The 17334-nt window shown below is 41.0% G+C and overlaps 1 protein-coding gene across 1 annotated transcript; it reads left to right on the forward strand.

Moving 5' to 3' along the window:
- Positions 1-2: 2 nt before the first annotated feature.
- DEPDC4 (DEP domain containing 4) lies at positions 3-8680 on the forward strand. Its single transcript, XM_005882351.2, is given in 9 exon segments — positions 3-120; positions 1541-1549; positions 1552-1685; positions 1687-1882; positions 1885-1954; positions 3168-3199; positions 3202-3312; positions 7038-7263; positions 8503-8680. Coding segments are annotated over 8 exon segments (699 nt in total). The 3' UTR covers positions 7067-7263; positions 8503-8680.
- Positions 8681-17334: the final 8654 nt, after the last annotated feature.

A 17334-nucleotide genomic window follows, 5' to 3' on the forward strand; every position in this document is an offset into this window, starting at 1 on the left:
GAATGGCGGTTCTTTTGACTCCCCGAACCGCAGGCAGCCGGAGCGAGCTGCCCGGCCCAGGGCGGAGCGGGTCGAGTTTCGTAAGCCGTAGAAGTGGCTTCTGCCGGAAAAGGAGGACAGGTAACCTAACCGAATATTAGGATCTGGGGGCGGGCGGCTCAGTGGAGCGGTGGGTTTGGCCCTGGCACCTCAGGTTTCTGGGGTCCCCCCTTCCTGGGCCCGCCCCTTCCCTGGCCCCGTCCCTTCCCTGTGCACCTGACCTCTCTGGTCTGGACCAAGTAAGATCCGTGATTGGGCTTTCCGAACGACTCTCTTGGAAAGTCCAGGAAAGCAGTGATTTTCAGACTTTAATATGCACACGAGTCATTTGGGGATTTTGTTGAAACGCAGTCTGTATATTCAGGAATAGCCTGGTAATCTGCGTTTCTTGTAAATGCCCAGATGCCAATGCTGTTGGTCCACAGGCTACACTTAGAACTACAAGGGGTTGAAGTATGAGATGGCAAGTTTCTTGAGCACAAGTTCCTATTTCTTCTAACCCACTTGTTTAATGAAGGTTAATGGCAGATGGTCCATTGGAAAATATCATTGTCTCCACCACTCATAGACTTTTAACCTTCTCCACCCCACTCCAGCCCTACCCCATCCATCACGCCCAGACAAACTTGGTGCAATCTTAGTAAATATTTTATAGTTTGCACTAGAGGCCCGATGCACAAAAATTTGGGCAAGCGTAGGCCTACCTTCCCCCCAGCAGGCACCAGCTTCCCTCCGGCACCGGCTTCCCTCCGGCATCAAGGACTCAGGCTGATTCCCTCGCCCGGCTTTGTCAGGAAGGACTCCGGAATGATGTCTGGAAGACGTCCAGTCTAATTAGCATATTACCCTTTTATAATTATAGATAAGATTGGAGGAGTAGAAACTTAACAATGGCAGCAGATATGCCATTTAAAAAGCGTAAGGTTGTCCTAGCCAGTTTCTCAGTGATTAGAGCATCAGCCCAGGGACTGAAGGATCATGAGCGTGTACCTCGGTTGCAGGCTCCATCCGGATCATGGGGGAGGCAACCAGTCGATGTGTCTCTCGCACATGGATGTTTCTCTCTCTCTCCCCACCTCCCTTCCACTCAATCTAAAATCAATGGAAAAAATACCCTGGATGAGGGGGAGCAGAAGAATACCCTTGGGTGAGGATTAACAACAACAACAAAAAAGCATAAGGTTGCCCTGGCCTGGTGGTTCAGTTGGTTGGAGCATTATCCCGGTACACCAGAAGATTGTAGGTTCCATTCCCAGTCAGGGCACACACCTAAGTTGTGGGTTCCATCACCAGTCCGGGCAAATATAGGAGGCAACCAGTCAATGTTTCTTTCTCTCCCTCCTCTCTCTCTCTCTCCCTTCCTCTCTCTCTAAAATCAATAAAATCATATCCTCAGGTGAGGATTTTAAAAAAGCATAGGTGTCAAAACTGAAAAACTTAAATATTTTAATAATTTTGTGTAATTTAAGTATGTGTTTGGTTTTTTTGTTTTAATTTTCAGGATGTTCTGGTCTTTTCAAGCTACTCAGCTATGGGATGGTATTATTCACTCCCTTCAGACTCAAGTGGAAGTAAAAAGGAGGAGGCATCATTTATGAACATACAAAGACTGTTTTACTGGTTCTGATGATGTTGATGTAGTATTAAGTAAGTCATCTTATGCAAAATATGTGCGTAAGTAGTAATGATCTCTCTCGTCTTAAAGGAGTTCATCTTTGCCAAGTTCTAATGAACCATAAGGTATTTCAACCAGTAGGAGTGAAGCTATTCAAAAATGAGAAAGAATTGGAATTTGAAGATTCAAAAAATAGACTCTATAGGTTTCTAGGCAATAAATCATCTTATTTTTTTGCAAGAGAAAAAAGGATGCTGAGAATGGATTAACACATAAAATAAATGCAAAGGAATCTTTAAAGTTAGTGTTAATCGAAATACTGTATTGTATTTAGATTATGGCAGAACAGTTGTCATTGAGCTAAAATGGAATATTATGCTTTCAGTTTTTTTCAGAAGTCAATAAAAGAAATAACCATGTAAAAATTCAGCATTTCAGCATTTGCTCTAAAACTGTGGTTTAGGACATTAACACAAATTTTGCAGAATTTATACCAGGAAAAACTTTATATCCAACGATGAATTGTATGTTTCCTAATTTTGAAAAATGACTTACCCAAAGTAAAAAAAAAAAAAAAAAAAAGGCAAGGTTTCTGAAACTGTGCAAAAATTTTCTATCATAGCAACAGTGTTCACCTTATAATTATTATTTATAATATATTCTTCTCTTTATTTACAACCCTAATCTGTCCTCTTTTAGTGATATTCTACTATCTAATAACTAGAGGCCCAGTGCACGAATTCGTGCACAGGTGGGGTCCAGCCGGCCCGGCCCCAATCAGGGTGGATCGGAGCCGGGCCTGTCAAGAGGAGGAGATGGCGGGAGGTTGGCTGGCCAGCCTGCCCTGATTGGGGCCCCATCAGGGCCAGGCCAGCTGGGGGGAGGGGCCATGGGCCAATCGGGGTGGTAGGGGCTGATTGGGGGTTGGGCTGGCCATGGGGAGGGGCTATGGGCGGTGGGCCAGCTGGCCATGCCCCAGAATGGGGTGGGGGGGCCAATTGGAGGCCCGAGGCCTGTGGGAGGGGCCATGGGTGGTTGGCAGGCCGGCCCTGCCCCTGATTGGAGTGGGGGGGGCCCCATTAGGGGGCAGAGCTGGCTGTGGGGAGGGGCTGCGGGCCAGCTGGGGTGATGGGGGCCCATCTAGGGTGGGGCCACCCAGGGGGAGGGGCTTCAGGAGGTTGGCCAGCTGGCGCTGCCCCCTATTGGGGTGGGGAGTGCAATCGGGTGGGGCCGGCTGAGGGGAGGGGCCACAGGAGTTTGGCCAGCCGGCCCTCCCCCCATATCGGGTCGGTTCGCTGGCCACAGTGGGCATCATAGCAACCAGTCATTCTGGTCGTTACAGCATTCAGGTGGCTGGCTTTTATATATACAGATTTTATTACTCGTGTCTTTTATTGTAAGCTGCCTGAGATCTTTTTTGGAACTAGGGAATATATGAGTAAGTTTAATAAATTGTTATTTGAAAATTTGGTCCTGTATATAATGGGAAAATTCACATATTATTTCTTAACAGACCAGAAGATGAAATAATTTCAAATCCTCTAGCACAGAAATTGATGAGAAAAGAATTAAGGAACTTATTCATGCAAAGAGTGGGAATCTGGCTTTACCTCCAAATATCACAGTTGACAAACCTGTTCTCCCGCTTTCAAAAGAAGGTAATTTGTTTTCATTTTTTTCAGAGGTTTGTAAGGAAAAACTGACTTTTAAAAAAATAAACTTTATTTTTTAGAACAGTTTTAGGTTCACAGAAAAACTGAGCAGAATGTATAGAGAGTTCCCATATATTCCTGCCCCACAGGCACACAACCTTCCTCACTGTCAACATCCTGCAGCAGAATGGTTGTTGTAATCCATGGACCTATAGTGATTGATCAATGTCAAGTCCATAGTTTACATTAATGTTCACTCTTGGTGGTGTGTATTCTAGGGGCTTTAACAAATGTATAATGACATGTATCTACCATTATAGTATCATACAGAATAGTTTCACTGCCCTAAAAATCCTCTCTGCTTCACCTATCCATCCTTCCCTTCCCCCTAACCCCTGGCAACCACTGATCCTTTTACTGTCTCCAAGAACTGACTTTTCAGATATAATAAAAGTTGTGTTTGGCGTATTGACTCACTGTTCACTTCCCTGTAAAAGTTTCCTTCTACATAGCAATTACGTCAAACAGGACAAGTGAGGCAACTTAGATCCAATAACATTTAGTTTATTTTTTGCAACCATGATCAGATTAACTGGAGGTGCTAAATTCTACACTACCAGTCCTTATTCTTTTTAATCCAATACCATCTTCTACTGAGTGTATCTTCTGTCCATTGTGTAAGCCCCTCCTAAGCATCTCCCTGCCATTTGCCTTTCAAAACAAACTAGCTAAGCTACCTCTTGCTTTACTCCTCTTGACTATATACTTCATTTACTTGTGGTTTTCTCCTTAGTATGTCACTAACAGTGGAAAGAAGAGCCCCGTACCCAGGGCAATTAAGAGGAATGCATACACAATTCATTAATGGTTACACCCTTTATGCATTTGGTCAAACCATGAGAGACGCAAGACAAGCATTGTTTGCACCCTAGAGGAGCAAAGGCTATCAACAAGTTAGAAAAAGTGTGATAAGGGAAATACAGGGTGCCCAAAGAAGGGGTGTGTATGTTCCCCCATGTCCCGCGTGGTTCAGGGTTCAGGATCTGGAAGATGGGCCGCACGCAAATGAAAGAGACAAATAATTTAGAAATATTGGGGGCCAGACGGGCAAGCCCAACTCAAGGGGAAGGACTTCCACTGGTGCCCAGGCCTCACCAGCCTTTTATTCAATCTTGGATACACATCTAGCTCTTAGTCAGGCAGGTAATTGCAGTAACAGGCAGACTATCTTAAAGGTCAGTAAATATTAGAAGGATTTACTCTGAGACTATTTGGTCAGGAAATAACTTGAGCCCCCATTGTCTGGACTAGACAATCGGAGCATAACTCTGGCCCTTGCCATGGGTTCAAGGTTCACCAGCCTTCCAGGATCCTTGTTTGCACTTCTCTGCTAGTGAAGACAATGGGCAGCTTCCTGCAAAGGGGTGTAAAGCAAGCATGTCAAGAGTGAGAAGAGAAGAGGGACTAGGAGAGATCTGAGAAAGACTAATATTTAGAGGATAGGCAGAAGAGGAGGAGCCAACAGAACTATAGTTTTTATCTATTACAAATGAACAAATAACTTGTCCCATCAATTTCCCTTGAGAACACAGGGTACCTCTAGAAATTCCTAACTAAAAATGGATGTAATTAATCCATACAGATGCTGATAAAAATAATTCCCACTTGTTGGACCTTTCTTTGTGCTAAGCAATTTGTTATACATTTTATATTTGTTGCCTATAACAATGGGGTAACGGACTTGGAGGGATAAGTAAATAAGACACAGTAGGGAAGGAAAGCTGGTATTCTTATGTACATTTTGTTAAATGTTTTATTTTTTATATGTGTTATATATGCATGTAATGTAAAACATTCAAAGAATCCTATAGGTTTGGTTACCAAAAAATAGCAGTTCCCTACCCTTCTCCCCACCCATTGCCCTTTCCCCATGACAACCATTTGCAACATATTTTCCATATCTCTAAATAACATGCTTATATTGCTATGTCATGATTTTTCAGTTTTGGGTACTGAAATGATTGTTCATTTTTCCACAGAGGAAATTAGGGTTTTAGGCCTCTTCCTTACCTCTGTCTCCCAAATACTTCAAATAACACATATGCTTTATACTATGTTTTGTGTAATATACTGTTGGGGAAATAAAGAGAAGGAAGGAAAGATGGAAGGATAAAGGGAAGAGGGATGAAGGAAAGGTTCTTGAGGATTATCAAGAATTCATAGAGGCCCTAGCCCAGGGGTCCTCAAACTATGGCCCGCGGGCCACATGCAAATACAAATATTGTATTTGTTCCCATTTTGTTTTTTTACTTCAAAATAAAATATGTGCAGTGTGCATAGGAATTTGTTCATAGTTTTTTTTTAAACTATAGTCCGGCCCTCTGACGGTCTGAGGGACAGTGAACTGGCCCCCTGTTTAAAAAGTTTGAGGACCCCTGCCCTAGCCAATCTGTCTCAGCAGATAGAGCGTCAGCCTGAAGACTGAAGGGTTCCAGGTTTGATTCTGGTCAAGGGCATATGCCTAGGTTGCGGGCTCAATCCCCAGTAGGGGACGTGCAGGAGGCAGCTGATCAATGATTCTCTCTCATCATTGATGTTTCTCTCTCTCTCTCCCCCTCTCCCTTCCTCTCTGAAATCAATAAAAATATATTTTTTTAAAAAAAGATTTCATAGAATATATTTCTTAGGAACCTCATGCAAAGAAAATAGCCAAGAAACACTGTTATGGCTTTGAACTTTGATCTGTGCTATTTTCTCTCATTTTGTACACACACATACACACACACACACACACACAAATTCCAAGTTGGTATGTAACACTGTGTGGGAATGTATAAGATATAAGCACTAAATAAGAAGTCAAAACAAGGACATAGTATTAAGGGAACTTATAATAACTTGGGGGTTGGTAAGATGGCAGATGAGGTTAAGGGGGAATTAAAGGCCTTTCAAAGGCATCATTGTAGGAAGGAAGGAGTGAAAGGATCCTACATTTCTTGTCTTGTTGGGGTGGAGAGAGAAGAAAGGGAAGACAGTGTGTGGTAGGATAAACAGTGCATCTTGTGTGGGGAAATATTTGGTATCGTATTTTCAAATAATAATATTACAACCAAATGCATCTAATTATTGTAGTGGGAAAACAGGGAAACTACTGATGAAATGGAGCAGTACAGATGAATTCATGAAGTTAGAAATAAATAATGAAAAGGTAGCCAAAAATATTTTGACTCCTTGAAAATAAAGGTATAAATGTCCGGCTGTTGTGGCTCAGTGATTGAGCATCAACAACCCATGAACCAAGAGGTCAAAGTTGGATTCCTGGTCAGGGCACATACTCAGGTTTTGGGCTCAATCCCCAGTAGGAGTTGTGCAGGAGGCAGGGGCAGCCAATCAGTGATTCTCTCTAATCGTTGATGTTCCTATCCCTCACTCCCTCTCCCTTCCTCTCTCTGAAATCAATTTAAGAATTTTTTGTCTAAAAAAAAAAAGAAGAAAGAAAATAAAGGTATAGAAAGGTATGGTGGTATTTGGTGAGGAAACAAGCTATTCCCTCTTATTCTCTCCTTCATTCATCCTGCAAAATTTATTGAAATGATTCTCTGAAAAATAGTTTCTTCCTTAGATTTAGTTAAATATAAAATAGGTATGATGATGTTTTATCTAACAGTGCTTTAGGTAATTAAATGGAAATGTTAACCATTGATTTATTTTCTTTTGTATTTTTCCTTCAGGATTGACACCTGGCTTAATGCAGCATTGAATGCGTGGAGTATTTCCCTGACCAGTTCGTCGTTTCAGTTAGTCAGCAGTTCGTGCAAAACAGAAATGAAGAGACAAGACTGAATAAACAGAAGAAGATACTCTTTGATGTCATAGTAAAATATTATAATCAAGAGAGATATTGCCTGTTAACTGATGAGTATTTTGATATGCGTTCAGGAATTATTGAACTTTTAGGTAAGAAATGATGTTTAAACTTTAATTTTTTGCATAATAAAACTTTTTTTTCAGCAAGGCAAATATCTCTACTCTTGCAGGAGGGTGCCTACGCACATGGTCTGGGAGCACCCACACGCTGAGTGGGCAGTCCACTTGGCTTTTTAATCCTGATGCATGTGACCTGTCCCTTACTCTTGATTGGAGCTTAGGCTCACAGTCTTTTGTGATTGGCTAGCGTAATAAAACTTTTTAAAGGTACAAATTGAAGAAATGTTATATATTATATGAGTGTAACATTTTAATATTTTCTTCTGTGGTGTCAGGGTACTGCATGGAGTCTTTTTTCACTTCACTAATGTTGCCTGCCATGTAAATTGTACCATCCAATATAACTAACTATAGAACATTATATCAACGGTAATTACATCACAGGGACATTCTAAGAAACATATTTTGATATAATACAGGATTAGAAAACTGGTATTTAGTGACCTTTTAGCAAAACAAAAATTGAGTTATATAGTATCACAACTTTTTTAGCTATATAGGTGGCCATATAATTCCATGTTGAAAACAAAATACTGTTTGATAATGGTAGATGTAATTACACAGGTGTTTGGCATATATAGAATTATATAAATAATTTCCTCTGTGTTTTAAATATTTCATAACAAAAATTTCTAAGTGGTGAAAAAAAGAATCCACAAGCCAAATACGTACAGCATCATAGCATTTTAATTGGCTACTAAATTCTATAATCTCCATTTTTTGTCCCATGCTTTGTCATCTTGGTAATCCATGTAACAGAAAATGAGAAAAGAACAGAAGCACTGGAGGCAACACAACTCTATCTAAGATTGTTATTGCCCAACATTAGAGAAGAATTAGGATGGCTACTTACTTTTATGGCTATCGCATCAGAGCCTAATGCCTGCAAGTTACAAAAACAGGCAACAAAATATTACAATAACAATTTTCGGCTATTACTTTTAAAAACTGTTCAGACAGACAACAATGTAGTGATTGCTGGGGGGAGAAGGGAGAGAGGTGATCGGGGAGGGTAAAGGAGAGATAAATGGTCATGGATGGAGGCGATGGAGACTAGACTGGGTGGTAAACACAGAACAGTGCACAGATGATGTGTTGTGGAATTGTGCACCTGAAACATGTATAACTTTGTTAACCAATGTCATCCCAATAAATTCAATAAAAAGGAAAGAAAAACTGTTCGAGCTAATGTAATCTTTCTGTTTACAGTATGATAACAAAACGGTTGTCCTGAAAACTCGTGCCAAAGCAGTTTTTCAAACCAAATCATTATCAAAAGTACAGGCAGAACAAGTCATCTGGTTTCTACTGGAATATCACTCTGAGCTCTTCAAGGTATCTGGCATTTTGCCTGGGCACATTTAGTGCCAAGCTATTTCTGTTCAGCAAAAAGGCAAGTAATTCACTTAATAAATAATCTATTCAGTGCCTGTATTGTGCAAAGTTTGAAGGAATGCTGTCTTCCCCTACCCACTAAAGAGAAGGAAGCAGACTTAATGTCAATATTTGAAAATATATTAATTCCCTCAACCCATTTCTGGTGCATTACTATGTGCCAGGCATGGTTTTATTTAGGCATTTAGAATACATCAGCAAACAAAACACGAAGATGTAGATCCTTGAGGAGCTTATATCCAGGTGAGCATGACAGACAATAAAATAATACACACAATCATCAAGTCAATTCATATAGTTTGATAGGGGGCAATAAATGCAATAGAAAAAGAGCAGGTTCAGAGGATTTATGGGTGCTAGAGTGGGGATGACTGGGAACTTACAGTATTAAACAGGGTGGCCAAGATTGGGCTCAATGAGAGAGTAAAATTTCAGCAAAGACTGAAAGAGAGTCAACCAAATGGCTGTGGGGGTGGGAATCATGGTTTGGGGGAGAGAGATTGGGTCCTAGAGCAGAGGCCCTGGAGGTGACCCAACCCATTTTTGAGTGCTGAAGTGGTGAGCAGAATGGAAGGTAGTAGGAAATGAGGTCAGAGATGTGGGGGCCCTTGTAGGCCATCGGTGAGACTTTGCTACTCCTTGGAATAAAATGGGGAATCACTGGAGGGTTTGAGCAAAACAGTGGTCTGATATGAGTGACATTTATAAAGATAGATGTGTCTTTTGTGTTGAGAATAGATTGTTGAGGGGCAAGGGTAAAAGCAGGAACACCTTTAGGAGGCTGTTGTAATAATCTAGGCAAGAGATATAGTGACTTGAAACAGAAGGGTAGCAATAGAATTAGTAAAATGTGGTCAGATTTACAAAATATATCAAGAAAATGATTAAATGATTGTTTTTTAGCCTCGCTACTATATTTTAGTACTGACTCGTACTTTTAGTGGTATTTCTCCAAAGCCTGTACAAAAAAATTGTTTCCTTCCCTTTTTTTTTTTTTTGCTTAAAAAATTTGTCTCATGTCATAAGAAATAAATATTGGTTCAAATTTTGTAGTTCTGTCAACCTTAACTGAAGTTTCTTTTCCATTATTTCAGAGAAAAAGGTGGTAATTAGAATATACAAGAGGCAGTCCCCATATTATGAATTTTGAATGAAATATATTCTAGAAACTCATTTGTAAGTCAGTTGTTATGTTCTACACATAGTTGTTTTTGTTTTTATCAAAATCCCATATAATAAAAGGCTAATATGCAAATCAACCAAACAGTGGAATGACCGGTCGCTATGATACACACTGACTACCAGGGGGCAGACGCTCAACACAGGAGCTGCCCTTTGGTGGTCAGTGCTCTCCCACAGGGGGAGCGCCGCTCAGCCAGAAACCTGAGCTGGGCTCAGGGCTAGTGAGCTCAGCAGTGCAGCGGCAGTGGCAGTAGCCTCTCTCACCTCCGTGGCAGCACTAAGGACCCCTCAGGGGATGTCTGCCAGCCGGCTTAGGCCCATTCCCCTGCAAGAGGGCGCAGGCTGGGCTGAGGGACACCCCCCTCCCCCCAGTGCATGAATGTCATGCACTGGGCCTCTAGTATATAATAAATGGCCTGGCTAGTGTGGCTCAGGGGTTGAGCGTTGACCTATGAACCAGGAGATCATGTTTAATTCTGGTCAGTGAACATGCCCAGATTGTGATTCCCAATAGGGCGTGTGCAGGAGGCAGCGGATCAATGATTCTGTCATCATTGATGTTTCTCTCTCTCCCTGTCCCTTCCTCTCTCTGAAATCAATAAAAATATTATATACTTCATATATACATATATATATGATAAATGGAGGTTGGGGAGCCCAGGTTACACAAATGTTTAATTCTACAGTCACTAAATCAAAACTCATGTCTATAGTTTACTTGTAAATTGAGTCCCAGATTTCAACTAGGAATTTAGAAAGAACATTTCCTCTCCCTCTTCCTTAGCACTTAGCCTCCCCACTTTCTTTTTTTCTCATCCTGCCTCCTCCCCTGGGTAAATGAATTCTCTTTCCTACATACAGGCAAGAAATTAGAAAGGACTTTTTCATTTTATGACCTTCCCTTCACGTCAGAGTGAGCAGTGTTATAATGAAACATACTGGCTTAAATTTGGCAGCAGGCCACAAAGGAGAAAAGGAATTGGCGTGGGCTGAAGGAAGTGCGAATGTGGGATTCAGGAAGCCGGGAGAAGCCCTCTCATGACTGCTTTCTGGAGATTAGGGCAGAAGGTATTTCAGGGAGGCTGAGATGGCAGCATTTATAATGGAGGCTCTCAAACGTGCCAAGTTTTTTCCTGTTACGGAGCTTTTTCTATGCTGTCTACTATCTGTCTGGAACATTTTTCTCCCAAATCTTCTTAAGGCTCACTCCTTCCCATCTCTTCAGGCCTCTGCTTACAATGTTACTCTCAGCAGAAGCCCTTCTCAAGTAGGATGGCTACCCATTGTCTTCACTCTAGCTTGTTACCCTGCTTCATGCTTACTCAATGGCACTAACACTACTTGAAAATAGATGATGTATTTGCTGATTTTTTATTTTTTTGTGGTTTTGTTTACTTATTTATTTATTTGCAGGGTTTTTTTTTTAAATTGTCTTTCTCTTCCATGAGACTGTAAGCTCCAAGAGTTCAGAAACTTGATCTGGTTGTCACCTAAAACATAGCAATCACTCACTAAATTTTTACAGAATGAGAGAATGAATTAATGGAGACAGCTTCATGATTTGAAATTGGTAAGAGTATAGAAGCTAATGTAAAGGCAGCCTGGGGTGCAGCATGAAGAAGCTGTGTAGACAGGAGGTTCAGCATTGGTAGGTGTAGGGATGCCCTCTGTAGCAATATTAGCTGAGGGATACATGTTGTAGTCTGGGAATACCTTTGTGTAACCAAAACCTGGAAAAGGAGCATTTATCCATTTTAAGATGATAATGTTTTCATGTATTTTAGAGCTACTATTTACATACTTACCATGTAATTACAATGTAAGATTATTTAGATCAGGGCTACTTTAGAACCATAATTTTTTACAGAACATTACACTAATGACTGCTTAACCTAGTTTCAGATGTAGTTCACACATGAAAGTAGACAATTGTAAGAATTCTAAAAAAATTTCAAGAATTCATAACTTTTATAATTCAGAGGTCTGCTGCCCACCCCTTCTCCCCAGCTGGAATGTTTTCCCGACTCATTGGTCAAAACCATTAAGTTTTTATCTATGTTTCTGGATAGGAAAAAAAAATCATCTATACTAATAATAGGGTAACATGCAAATTAAAATATATTTTTTTTAAAAAAATTTCAAGAATTCATACCTTTTATAATTCAGAGGTCTGCTGCCCACCCCTTCTCCCCATCTGGAATGTTTTCCCCGACTCATTGGTCAAAACCATTAAGTTTTTATCTATGTTTCTGGATAGGAAAAAAAAATCATCTATACTAATAATAGGGTAACATGCAAATTGGTCGGGACTCCGTCACAATAACGACCAGTCAGCAGGCTGTGTGCGCAGCAGGCGCGGATGGGCAGGGACTTGCAACATCAGGGACAAGGGTGGGGCCGCGGCAGAGAGGCCACTCTGCCGCGGCCCCGGCCGAGGGTCCATAGGTGCGCAGAGAGGCCCCTCCACCATGGACCCGGCCTGGGGATCCGCAGGCCTCCCCAGGCTCCGGCCTACCTTTTTGGGGCAATCCATCAAGGAGCCCCAGATGGGTGGGCGGGGCCTACCTCTTTGGGGCAATAGATCACGGGGCTCCCATACTGTGACAGGGCACAGGCCAGGCTGGGGGAACCCCACACACACCCCGAGTGCATGAATTTTGTGTACCGGGCCACTAGTATTAAATATTTGAAAATCCCTTTTTATGCAGACACCAGTTACTTTATTGGACCTGGTTAGTAAGAAACTGAAGAAGCTTTTGCATGGAAAAGATCCAGATGCCGTATCAGGTATTGATTCAGACTTGTTCCTTTTTTTATCAGTGATAGTTATAGCCAAGTAAGTTGGGTGGGACCGAGTATGTAATACAAATATAATGTTATACACGGTGGTTACATTCAGGCTACTTGTTAATATCTCCAGAGCAAGTTCTCTAGTTTTTCTTTTGGAAGCTCTTTGGTTAACTTTCTTCTAAAAAGGTGAACATTTTCTCTCATTCTGCTCCCAAGTCTCACCTCCCCTTCAGCATATCACCCACTGCCGCTTTTCCTGCTCCTGCCCTCTTTGTTGTTTCTTTTTCTGACTCTGAGTCTTCCTATTGTTTTTCATTCTCTCTCCCCCTCCCTCCTCTCTTTTAGGAAATGACCTAATTTTACAGAGGAGGAGCCTGGCCGGCAGTTGAATAGGCTCCAAGATTTTTTTCACTCAGTGTCCTCTGGCAGTTCAGCTGATTCCCTAATTTAGGATTTCTTTAAACTAAAAAAATAGTTTTAGTGCAAATTTCCAAAGATTGTCATGTGAGAGACAAAATAGCATAATTGCCATAAGTGGGTTATCAGGGCCAAATTGCCTGGGCAAGTCATTTAACCTCTTTATGCCTCAGCTTCCTCGCCTATGAAATGGGAAAAATAGTAGCAACTACTTCATCGTTTTATAACTACTTCTTAAAGTAGTTATAAAATACTTAATATTTAAATTAATAATATATTGTAAACTATAAATATTAAATACTGCTAATGTTTAATATTAGTTGACACTGATGGTGAGCCTACTATGTGTCAGGCACCAACATGGATTTATGAAATTATTTCTTCTATACAATAATCTATGTAGGTATTAGTATTATCCCATTTTTATAAATAAGATAACTGAAGCTTAGAGAGGTTAAGTAACTTGGCCAACTAGAAAAGTAGTCAACATTTTTTTCTTTTAAAAGATGGTTTCTAAGGCATTACTAATTTTTAGAAAAAAACATTCATGGAGTAGGGCATACATTTATTTGCCTGAGTTACTGGGATTTCTCAGCTAATTTCTCAGCTATTTTCTCTCATGTCCTTCTTTGAACACAGGGCATATGGCAACAGATATGTTACCACCTGTATTCTATCTGTTTTGATGCAATTAAACAATGATGCTAAGTATTCTGAACCTAACATCAGGAATCTTTTCAGATTCATTTGATCTCATCTAACTTCAAAACAAACCTCATTTGGCTACCATTACTATATTAGCTTTTCACATTCAATTCTTCATTGCTTTTGGCTTTTGAGGAAAATGGAGGAATTGTAGGCATTTTAATATCTATTTCCATTCAACATTCATTCAACAATATGCTTTAAAGGGAGATAATGAGGGGACCGAGCAAGATGGCAGCATAGGTAAACACCGGAGACTGCTGCCACAAACAACCACTTCAAAAATACAACTAAAAGACGGAACAGACATCACCCAGAAGTCTATACTAATAATAGGGTAACATGCAAATTGGTCGGGACTCCGTCACAATAATGACCAGTCAGCAGGCTGCGTGCGCAGCAGGCGCGGATGGGCAGGGACTTGCAGCATCAGGGACAAGGGTGGGGCCGTGGCAGAGAGGCCACTCTGCCGCGGCCCCGGCCGAGGGTCCATAGGTGCGCATAGAGGCCCCTCCACCATGGACCCGGCCTGGGGATCCGCAGGCCTCCCCAGGCTCCGGCCTACCTTTTTGGGGCAATCCATCAAGGAGCCCCAGATGGGTGGGCGGGGCCTACCTCTTTGGGGCAATAGATCACGGGGCTCCCATACTGTGACAGGGCACAGGCCAGGCTGGGGGAACCCCACACACACCCCGAGTGCATGAATTTTGTGTACCGGGCCACTAGTATTAAATATTTGAAAATCCCTTTTTATGCAGACACCAGTTACTTTATTGGACCTGGTTAGTAAGAAACTGAAGAAGCTTTTGCATGGAAAAGATCCAGATGCCGTATCAGGTATTGATTCAGACTTGTTCCTTTTTTTATCAGTGATAGTTATAGCCAAGTAAGTTGGGTGGGACCGAGTATGTAATACAAATATAATGTTATACACGGTGGTTACATTCAGGCTACTTGTTAATATCTCCAGAGCAAGTTCTCTAGTTTTTCTTTTGGAAGCTCTTTGGTTAACTTTCTTCTAAAAAGGTGAACATTTTCTCTGATTCTGCTCCCAAGTCTCACCTCCCCTTCAGCATATCACCCACTGCCGCTTTTCCTGCTCCTGCCCTCTTTGTTGTTTCTTTTTCTGACTCTGAGTCTTCCTATTGTTTTTCATTCTCTCTCCCCCTCCCTCCTCTCTTTTAGGAAATGACCTAATTTTACAGAGGAGTAGCCTGGCCAGCAGTTGAATAGGCTCCAAGATTTTTTTCACTCAGTGTCCTCTGGCAGTTCAGCTGATTCCCTAATTTAGGATTTCTTTAAACTAAAAAAATAGTTTTAGTGCAAATTTCCAAAGATTGTCATGTGAGAGACAAAATAGCATAATTGCCATAAGTGGGTTATCAGGGCCAAATTGCCTGGGCAAGTCATTTAACCTCTTTATGCCTCAGCTTCCTCGCCTATGAAATGGGAAAAATAGTAGCAACTACTTCATCGTTTTATAACTACTTCTTAAAGTAGTTATAAAATACTTAATATTTAAATTAATAATATATTGTAAACTATAAATATTAAATACTGCTAATGTTTAATATTAGTTGACACTGATGGTGAGCCTACTATGTGTCAGGCACCAACATGGATTTATGAAATTATTTCTTCTATACAATAATCTATGTAGGTATTAGTATTATCCCATTTTTATAAATAAGATAACTGAAGCTTAGAGAGGTTAAGTAACTTGGCCAACTAGAAAAGTAGTCAACATTTTTTTCTTTTAAAAGATGGTTTCTAAGGCATTACTAATTTTTAGAAAAAAACATTCATGGAGTAGGGCATACATTTATTTGCCTGAGTTACTGGGATTTCTCAGCTAATTTCTCAGCTATTTTCTCTCATGTCCTTCTTTGAACACAGGGCATATGGCAACAGATATGTTACCACCTGTATTCTATCTGTTCTGATGCAACTAAACAATGATGCTAAGTATTCTGAACCTAACATCAGGAATCTTTTCAGATTAATTTGATCTCATCTAACTTCAAAACAAACCTCACTTGGCTGCCATTACTATATTAGCTTTTCACATTCAATTCTTCATTGCTTTTGGCTTTTGAGGAAAATGGAGGAATTGTAGGCATTTTAATATCTATTTCCATTCAACATTCATTCAACAATATGCTTTAAAGGGAGATAATGAGGGGACCGAGCAAGATGGCAGCATAGGTAAACACCGGAGACTGCTGCCACAAACAACCACTTCAAAAATACAACTAAAAGACGGAACAGACATCACCCAGAACCACAGGAAGGCTGGCTGAGGAGAGACTCTTCAACTAGAAGGAAAAATAACAGCACACCGAGGCTCAGAGGAGGCGCAGTGTGGAAAATACTCAGGTGCGGAGGTGCGCGCGCAAAGCGGGCTGGTGGCTGAGAGCGCGGTTGTCGTTTTCGGTCAGGGGGGAGTCTCAGACTCTGAGCTCCAGATACGGGCGAATCGCTGGGGACTCGGACCCAAACGGGAGAAGCGGGAGTGTCTGGCATCAGTTGGAAGGCAGCTTTCCCTCCGAGGTTTGCAGCGGTTCCGGGGGTTCTGAGAAGCAGAGCCTCTGGGAACAGGACTGAGGGCACCATAACGGCTCCCTCCGCCCGCCCTGTTGAGCCCGCCCCGCCCAAGCCCTGCGCAGAGCCATTTGCCGGATCGCCTCAGGCAAAGGCTAGATTAGCACCTCCCCAGAGGACAGAAGTTTTCCGCGGCAGACACAGCTGATTCACACAGCCAGTCGGCCTGGTGGTCAAATCCCTCTAGTATTAACTACAACAATCAAGGCTCAACTAGAACAAGACTGCGCACAAAGACCACTAGGGGGTGCACCAAGAAAGCATAAAAAATGCGGAGACAAAAAAACATGACAGAAATGGACGATATAGAGCTAAAAAACGCAATTTTGAGGGCTTGCAAAAATGTGCTAGGAAAAAAAAAAGAGGAACAAATGTAATCTGAACAATAAAGATTTAATAAAAAAAAAAGGGAGATAATGAATATAAGTGCTTTGCACAGTGCCAAGTGCTATAATCACTTGGAAAGTGAAGAGGTATCTGATATATTTCCCTAAATAGCTTAACTATTTTGTCTCTTCTTGAAGTTTATCCCTCATTCAGTAAAATTGTCACACTATATCAATATGCAACTAAATGAATTTTTAAAAAACCATCTGTATGTACTATGATGTATGCTCTTTTCCCCATATTTGAGTTTCTTACCAAGTAATTGATTACTTGAAATTCATCTGTTGATGTAAAATGCTCCTGATATCAAATATTTATCCATTCAATTATTCACCAAAGATTTTTTTGATATTTTCTACATGTCAGACTCTGTATAAGCACCAAAAAATACTAAGATGTGTAAGATAACGCCTCTGCTTGCAATAAGCTCATGTTCCAATGCTCTAAGTGACTAGCACATTGATGTTTAATAGATATTTGGTGAAAAAATAAAAAAAATAGATATTTGGTGAATAAATTAAGTCAGTGGAAGAATTCATGTATGAGAGAGACAACCATTATAAA

Source organism: Myotis brandtii, unplaced genomic scaffold (assembly GCF_000412655.1).
Source record: "Myotis brandtii unplaced genomic scaffold, ASM41265v1 scaffold708, whole genome shotgun sequence".
Classification (NCBI taxonomy): domain Eukaryota; kingdom Metazoa; phylum Chordata; class Mammalia; order Chiroptera; family Vespertilionidae; genus Myotis; species Myotis brandtii.